Genomic DNA, 8,772 nt, shown 5'->3' on the forward strand with positions numbered 1-8,772 from the left:
CTCTGAGCTGTACCTGTGTACATGCTCCGGCCTAGCCTGCAGTGAAAGGCAGGACTGGGGTCATGATAGTGGAGGGTGAGGAAGCCTCAAAGAACCAGAGGAATATTGTGTGTTTCATCAGTGCTATACTTCACCCTGGTTGACTCATCCCTTCCTTGTGACCCTTCTGTGAGGGATGTCCCATTGTCTACAGATGGGTTTTGGGTCTCTGCTCCAACCCCCCTCATTCTTAACAATATGTTTTATTTGTTTGACTGTTCTGGGTCTTCTGATGTCTGTTTCCTGATCCCGTCAACACCTCATGATCGCACAGGCTGGTGTGCTTCTTCCGTGGGGTCTTGTTGCTTCTCTGCTAGATGGGTGCTTGCTTAGCTTCAGGCCTTTAAGACCCCAGACACTATTGAGGGTATTTTTAATTTGCATTATGCATTTCATTCTGTTGTTGTTCAAGCACCTGAGTCTAGTCTGACTCTCAGCCACCCTAGAGGACAAGGTAGAATTGTCCCTGTGGGTTTCCCAGACTGTAACTCTTTATCAGTACAGAGAGCCTCATCTTCTCCAGCTGGTGAGTTAGAACTGCTGACCTGATAGTTAGCAGCCTGACTCACAACCGCTTTGCCCCGAGTTGCCCTCCATTTGCTCCCAACTCATAGCAAAGGTAGGTACAACCCAATTCACTACTGCTGAGTCCTGTACCATCCTCACAGTCACTCCTTTGTTTGAACCCATTGTATCACTTCATGTCTTAGCCGGGCTTCCTCTTGTTCTCTGACCAGCTACCAAGCCGGATGCCCTTGCCCAGAAACACTCACCTGCTGGCAGCAGGTCCAACATTCACGTGACAACGTCTCCTCCCCCTCACTTCCAAGGAGGATGAAAGAGCATTCTGGCTGATTCATTCTTCTGGGAGTCCAGGGTCTAGTTGTATTAGTAGGTTTCCTATCATGTGATCACCTTTTTACCAACACCATCACTCAAAGCCATCGTTTCTTTCCCAATCTTCCTGTTCCATTGCCCAGCTTGTCCGTGCATATTGGTTGATGGGAAATACCCTGGCCTGGGATGGGTCTACCTTAGATTGAAAAGAGGCATCCTTGCTTTTTCCTACTTTACCTGGGTCTTTTGAAGCATTTCCTGGCGTGGTGTGGTTTGATTTCCCGAATGCTGCTGCCATAGTGAAGGCTTTGGTCGTCATCAGGAAGTTCTTCAAGTGCCCTTCGCTTTCAGCAAGCAAGGTTGTGCCATCTTCCTTGCTTCAGAGGTTAATGAGTCTTCCTCTGATCTTGATGGTAGGTTCTCGATACAGACCAACTTCTCAGATATTTGCTCAGCATCCAGATCGAATATGTATGGTGAAATCTACAACCTAGATGCATACCTTTCTTGATTTTAAGCTACACAGTGTTCCCTTGATCTGTCCGAATGACTGCCTCCGCGTCTGCATAGAGGTTCCATGTGAGCACAATGACGTGTTCTGGGATTCTCATTCTTCTTCAGTGCTATCCATTAATTCATGATGATCCACACAGCCAAAATGCCTTCACACAGTCCATAAAACAGAAGTAAACATCCTTCTGGTATTCTCTGCTTTCCTTGTTTTTTAATTTTTGTTTTACTTTTCTTCTTGTTTTACTGTTTCAGGTCAATTTTATTTTCCTTTATGATGACTTCTATTATGACAATTTACTGATTTGAATTTTAGCTCCAAAGACAATATTACACCATTTTCTTTTCCACCCCTATCATTAAAATATTCCATCTTCCACATCTATCATTAAAATATTCCATATGTCTATCAAAGGATATCATATTAATTCAGGATGCTCTTGACAAAAAAAGTATTTGGGTAAGTCACTAAGAGAAAACGTTCCTGAAGATATTTATTTCAGCTTGCCGTCTGATGCTGGAGTTGAAATGAGGAATATCTCCCAGTAAGCCACTTTAACTGGGATGCAGACTGCAACTCAGAGTGGTCAACATGCACCCTGTGCTTCCCTTAGATCATTATGTTCTCTGTGATGATCTTCATGCTGGGAAACGATGGGAAGACAGCACTGCTGTGCATCACCTTTTTGGTTCCACCTGCCACATTGATCGGCTGCCTGTTCTTATCTGTTCACGTAAGTCATGCCACCTTCTGTCCTTGTGTCCTGAAATCTATGAAAGCTGCGCTTAGCGTTTAGACTGGACAGGATGCTGAACGTGCACACCATTGGAATGGTGTCCCCAGATTGGTTTTCACCCAGATGTGCTCCAGGGGACCTGTGATCAGAGTCTGGCCCTCGTTAATGTGGGTGGAGGAAGGAGTTAGCGGTTGTGGGAGACAGACCAGCATTTCACTGGTTCTGAGACTTGGACACGGCAGGGAGTAGCTCAGCTTTAGATGGCAGAAAACGAAATGTCCACAGATGGGGGGTGCAGAGTACGGGAACAGCAGCCCAGATAAACAACGACATCGACCTTTTGTTTTCTAGTCCATGCTCATGTTCCTTCTAAAGCACAAACTCTCCAAACACTGCTTCTGCAGTCATTTCTGACTCTTGGTGACCCTCTGGGACAGAGTAGAACTTCCCCTTTGGGTTTTAGAAGCCCCAAATCTTTATGGGAGCAGAAAGCCTCATTTTTCTCCCATGGAATGACTGGAGGATTCGAACTGTTGACATTGTGGTTAGCAAACCGACATGTAACCCATCTCACCACTCGGGCTCCTTCTACAAAAGGATGGGAGGTACAATACGCGTATAGTTCTGCAATGTTCTCCTGAAAGATTGAGAAGTTTTCTGGGTAGTGGAAACCTTTGAGAATCTGGTAACAGTTGTGAGCTCTTTCTCTCCACAGAAAAGAGTTCCCCCAGGCCACGAGCATCATGCTTCTAAAGGAAGCGTGATCTATGGGGAAAGAACGTAAGAGAATGATACCATAAAGCAGAGCAATGGTGCGGCACCTAAAAATGTATCCAGTTCTGTGTCCACAGGAGACCTGCCTCCCTCACTGTTTGGGATCTTCCCAGAAAGATTCTCTGAAATTCTCTCACCAGAAGCGGAATAGTCACTAGATCCTATTGCTTCACATAAAAGCAAAGTCACACAGAGATGTAGGGAGAGAGGAGACAGCCCTTCCCTCCCGGTTTGGGAGTTGGCAGTTTGCAGATAGGAAGCGGGAATGTCAAAAGGGCTCCTCATTGGACCAAATCCCATTCGTTTGGATAAAAATCATGACACAGAAAACTTGACCTTTAACCATCACCTTTCTTTTTTCAGCTTTTTGCATCTGCTCTGTTTAATGAAGAATCAAATGGCATAGAAGAATTCCTGTTATTTTTAATAGTAAGCACACGTTCTCATTTTAATATTACTTTGTATTTTATTATACTCAATTTTTTTAATCATTTTATTGGGGGCTTGTACAATTCTTAACACAATCCATACACACATCCATTGTGTCAAGCACATAGGTACATTTGTTGCCATCATCATTCTCAAAACATTTGCCTTCTGCTTGTGCCCTACACTCAATAATTTTAACTCTTGGGCCCACTGTGAAAACTTCTTTAAGGTGGGGGTATAGATCGCTGTAGTTCACGGAGCTGGCATGGCTGTCAAATCTGGGAAAATATTTTTATAATGATATGTTGTTGTTGTTATTGTTGTTGTTGTTGTTGTTGGGTGCCTTCCAGTCGGTTCTGACCCATGAAGACCCTGTGTGCAACAGAGAGAAACGCTGCCTGGTCCTGCCCCGTCCTCACCTTTATTCTCATGTTTGAGCCCATTGTTGCAGCCAGTGTCCGTCCATCTCGGTGAGGGCCTTCCTCTTTGTCACTGCCCTTCTACTTGACCAAGCATGATGGCCTTCTCCAAGAACTGGGCTCTCCTGATGACATGTCCAAAGTACGTGAGATGACATCTCACCATCCTTGTCACTAGGGAGCATTCTGGCTGTACTTCTTCTGAGATAGAGCCGCTTATTCTTCTGGCAGTTCATCAGACTTTCCATGTTCCGCGTCAACACCACAGTTCAAATGCATCCATCCTTCTTCTTCGCTCTCCTTTATTCAGTGCCCAACTCTCCTGTGCTGACGAAACAGCTGAAAACGCCATAGCTCGGGGCAGGCACCCCGGACTCATCACACTAGCACCTTGGCTTTTCAATACTCTGAAAAGGTCTCTGGCAGCAGATTTCTCAAGTGCAACCTGTCATTTGATCTCTTGACTGCTGCTTCCATGAGCATTCATTGTGGTTCCCAGCAAGATGAAATTCTTAACAATTTGAATTTTCTCTGTTTATCGTGATATTGCCTATTGGTCCAATTGTGAGGATTTTCAATTTCTTTACATTGAGTTGCAATCCGTCCTGGAGGCTGCCATCCTTCCTCTCCTTCAGCAAGTGCTTAAGTGCCCCTCACTTTCAGGAAACCAGGCTGTCACCTGCTTATCTTCGGTTGTCCATAAGCCTTCCTCCCATCCTACCTCAGTCAATATTTGCCCCTGGAGTCTTTCAAGTGTGTGTACTCACTTGAACTCAATTTTCTTTAGTTCTTTCAGTTTAAGATATGCTAACGGTGCTCTTCTTTTTTAGTTTTCTAACTCTGAACTTTGTGTATTTCATTATGATATTTTCTCTTCTCCACCTCCGTTTGAAATTTTCCGTTCAGTTCTTAGACTTCATCATTTCTTCCATGTGTGTCAGCTACTCTAGGATGACGAGCAAGTTGCAGAGTCTTCTTGGCATCCATGTGGATCTTTTCTTTCTTCCTTGGCTTTTGAATTGCCTTTTGCTTTCTTCATTAATTATGCTATGATATCATACCACAGTTTATCAGGTCTGCCGTCATTAGTGTTTAATGCATCAAATTGTTCTTGAGACGGTCTCAAAAATCAGATGGGGAACACTCAAGGGCGTATTTGGGATCTGTGGACTTGTTTTCATTTTCAACTTCAAGCTGCATTTGCATGTAAGCATTTGATGAGCTGTGACCCAGTCAGCCTTGGCCTGGTTTCAGCTAACGATATTATGCTTCTCCGTTGTCTCTTTCCACAGATAGTCAATCTGATTTTTGTGTACTGTATTCCATCTGAAGAAGTCCATGTGTATTGTGTTGTTGCAAAAGGTATTTGAGATGAAGAGGTTGTTGGTCTTGCAAAATTCTCTCATGCAATCGCTACCTTAGTTTCTACCACCTATACCATATTTTTCAATTACTATTTCTTTATCTTTCCTTCTAACTTTTGCATTCCAATTGCCAATAATTATGAATGGGTCTTTATAGCATGTTTGATCAATTTCAGACCAAAGAAGTTGGTAAAATATGCAATTTCCTCATCACTAGATTTAGTGTTTGGTGCATATATCTAAATCATTGTTATGCTGATTGGATTTTCTTGCATGCAGATACATATAATCCTATCACAGACAGCATTGTACTTCAAGATCGATCTTGAACTGTCCTTTCTGAGGGTGATCGCAATGTCATTCCTCTTGGTTTTGTCATTTCAGGCTAATCGACCATATGGTTTTCCAACTCAGTATGGGGGATATTTGAGCTCCACATTTGAGCTCACACATGCCTAGACCACTGATCTTCATGAGTTCCATTTCATTTTTAATGACATCCCATTCTTAGATTCATATTTCATACATTCCAATTATAAATTGATGTGTGCAGCTGTTTCTCCTCATCTTGAGTCTTGCTCCATCAAGACATGAAGACCCCAAAGGTTTTACTCCGGCAGGCTGTACTCCCTCTGTGTCCTGATGGTCAGTTCTAATTTGAGTGGGCAGTTCTTCCTCGGTCATATTTTGAGAGTATTCCCACCTGAGGGACGCATCTTCTGGCACCATCTCTAAAATGATCTGCTTCCATTAGTGAGGTTTGCGGTAAGCAGTACTGTTTCACTGCCATCCATAGGGTTTTCTGTGGCTAATTCCCGTGAAGTAGACAGCCTATTCCTTCTTCATAGGCTGTTCTTGGAAATTCTGCTGAGACCTGTTCACTTGGGGTGACCCTGGTGGTATTTGAAATACCAGTAACATAGCTTCCAGAATTACAGAAACACACAAGCCACCACAATATGTCAAACTAACAGACAAGTGATGGTCTTAAAGAGCTAGTGATCAGATAGCATGGTTCTTTTTTTTTTTTTTTTACAAACACTGTACAACCATTAGAGAAAAGAATGTAATATAATACCATCATGTACTTCTATGTTTTCAGTTTTTTGTAAATGAATTTGATAGTTTCGTGTGTACCAAAAAGATCCTTGGACATGCTATAGCAATGTTGTCATGCATTACCCTGGTAGACGACCAGACATTCCTAAGTCACCTGTGATGCTGGGACAATGATCTGTCTGCATTTGTAAGCAACTTTCTCTCTCTTTATCCTTAGCCTTTCCTTCATTTTATCATCTTCCTTTTTATTCTGCGATGTCTGGAATGGAAGTTTGGAAAGAAAACAATGAGAAAGGATCCTGTCTTTAGGTTGGGAGAAATCCAATTGGATTCTGTTTTTTTGATTGAAAGTATTCAATATTCTTGCTATCAGGATGGAACCAATGACTAATGGGTGGTTTTGACTCTAGAATTTCTCCAAGAAGCAATGATGTGTGTCAAAATCCAGAAGTCCCAGAAGGGGAGGATGAAGATGTTCAGTTGGAAAGAGCGAGAACAGCAAATGCCTTAAATTCCACGAATTTTGATGAGGTAAAGCATCCCAACACCATGATTTCACCCACGACGACATAATGCTGTCCATTTCAGTAGGCTGCCTCAAAGAATAATTCTCAAGTGATTTCAGGGTTTTTTCTAATCTATACCAATGAGGACTTGTTTCATTTTAATAGATAGCCACCATCTTTGCTTCTAAATGAGAAGATTTGACATCAAGTTAGTTCCGTTGATTTGTTTTAGCAAATGAAAAAAAAACGCACATAGAATATGCTATTAAAATTACAAACGCAAAGAAAGAACCTATGAGTTGTAGAAAACGAGCCAAGTGCACTGTCCAAACTCCAGGGTCCAGTCCAGTCCACGGCATGTGTTGCCCTGTCTGAAGATGATCCAATACTTCTCTCAGTCTCTTCTGCTGTAAGGAGACCAGTGGGTTGGATACAGTGATCTGCTTCTGAGCAACTGTCCCGGTTAGGGGAAGTAAATGATGGCCTGGTGTCTCCAAAGAGCAAGTGTTAGGACAGGAGAATGGCCAGCTTGTCACCTCACAGATGATCTCCTTTGGGGAACGCTTTGGGCAACAAAGGGCCAACCAGTAGGCAGGAGGAGCTTTTCTAAGAGAAGAACGGAGAGAGGTAAGGTCTGACATGATTCACTTCTCACTTACAGAAGCCTGCCATCATTGCCAGCTGCCTACGCAAGGAGTATGCAGGGGAGAGGGAGCGCTGCTTTTCCAAGAAGAAGAAGAAAATAGCCACCAGAAATGTCTCTTTCTGTGTTAGAAAAGGTTGGGCACCGTGACTCTTCTGTTGTGGGCTCAGGGCCTTCCCCCTCAAAGCTGTCTGGATATGGATGAAGATGATTCTGTCAACCACCTCTTATGTCACACACAGACCAAGCTACAGGGCAACCGCGACAGCTCCTTAGACGTGACACATTTCTAAAAGAAATTAATCAACACCCCACCCCACGTAAACGCACATCTATCGAGAAATCACAAGCTCACCACAAACGGGAGCCATTGAAACCATGGTCTTTCTACATCATAAACACCACCGATTTCCCGGGGCTCATTACTTTTCACAAGAGAATAGACTGGAGGTGGACTAGCACATTAGGAACTCTTGATCAAGGTGTGAAATGACCAGACGTTGAATGACTGCCACAGGGTGGTTGGAGACAGAGACAGGGCAAAGAGTCTGACATCTTGGGCTTCCAAGAGTAGTTGGGTCACTTTAATTCCATCTAACCTTGGCAGGGACCCTCACCTCTGATGGCTCTGTCCCCAAACAAACGAGAGGAGATTATGATAACCACTCCTCCTGCTGGTTGAGATAATTAAATAAGAAGCGCATGGAGCAATGTCACATATGAGCCTCCAGAATAGGTTGTGTCCCTTTTGAAAACTCTCAATTAGGCAGGGCAGGGGCTACATTTCAGATCATAAACATTGTATGTAATAGTTTAAACGACTTGCTAACCCCACAATAGTTTACTCCTCACTGGCTCCTGGGTTTCTTTTCTTCCTCGTGTGAACTACTATCTACCATTTCAGCCAAGTTAACATTTGACAACATTCTAGCCCATTGCTTTATCTGCCATCCCTTGTCCTCCTCTCCCTTTCCCTTGGAAAACTCCAAAATCCATTTTCCTTTGTTTGACAGCCCTTAACTTGTTTTATTTTCTGGGATACAATGTAAATTCCCATCAGTAAAAGAATAGATGAGGAAACATCAGTGTGTGTGTGTGTGTGTATGCTATGTAGTACTACACACTGATGAAAAACAATGAGGAAATCACAAAATGCTTGATGTGCCTGGATGAACCCAGAGGACATAATGCTGAGTGAAATTAGTCAATCACAAAAGGAACAAATATGATATGAGACTACTGTTATAGATTTTATTCTAAAGTGTTCGATTCAATTACATTAATACTAAGTGTAACCAGCTTCTTTTTTTTTTTTCAGGTGAGGTTTTAGGATTATTAGGACACAATGGAGCTGGAAAAAGTACAACCATTAAGATTATCACAGGAAACACACAGCCCACTGCAGGACAGGTAGGTGAATGATGTGCAAACGGTGCCATCGGGTAGAACTCAAAC

At 43.0% G+C, this 8,772-nt stretch overlaps 1 protein-coding gene across 1 annotated transcript in view; it reads left to right on the forward strand.

The window, feature by feature from the left end:
* The window catches only part of LOC101646702 (ABC-type organic anion transporter ABCA8), an 80,635-nt gene that overhangs the window by 58,342 nt on the left and 13,521 nt on the right, over positions 1-8,772 (forward strand). Inside the window, exons 26-31 of the mRNA XM_045299487.1 lie at positions 2,001-2,120; positions 3,261-3,326; positions 6,386-6,477; positions 6,579-6,699; positions 7,336-7,453; positions 8,636-8,727. Of these exons, the coding sequence (XP_045155422.1) occupies positions 2,001-2,120; positions 3,261-3,326; positions 6,386-6,477; positions 6,579-6,699; positions 7,336-7,453; positions 8,636-8,727 (609 nt within the window). The remainder of the gene's footprint in view (positions 1-2,000; positions 2,121-3,260; positions 3,327-6,385; positions 6,478-6,578; positions 6,700-7,335; positions 7,454-8,635; positions 8,728-8,772) is intronic.

Source organism: Echinops telfairi, unplaced genomic scaffold (genome assembly GCF_000313985.2).
Source record: "Echinops telfairi isolate 266 unplaced genomic scaffold, ASM31398v2 ScPeMD7_7458;HRSCAF=8496, whole genome shotgun sequence".
In the NCBI taxonomy this organism is placed as follows: domain Eukaryota; kingdom Metazoa; phylum Chordata; class Mammalia; order Afrosoricida; family Tenrecidae; genus Echinops; species Echinops telfairi.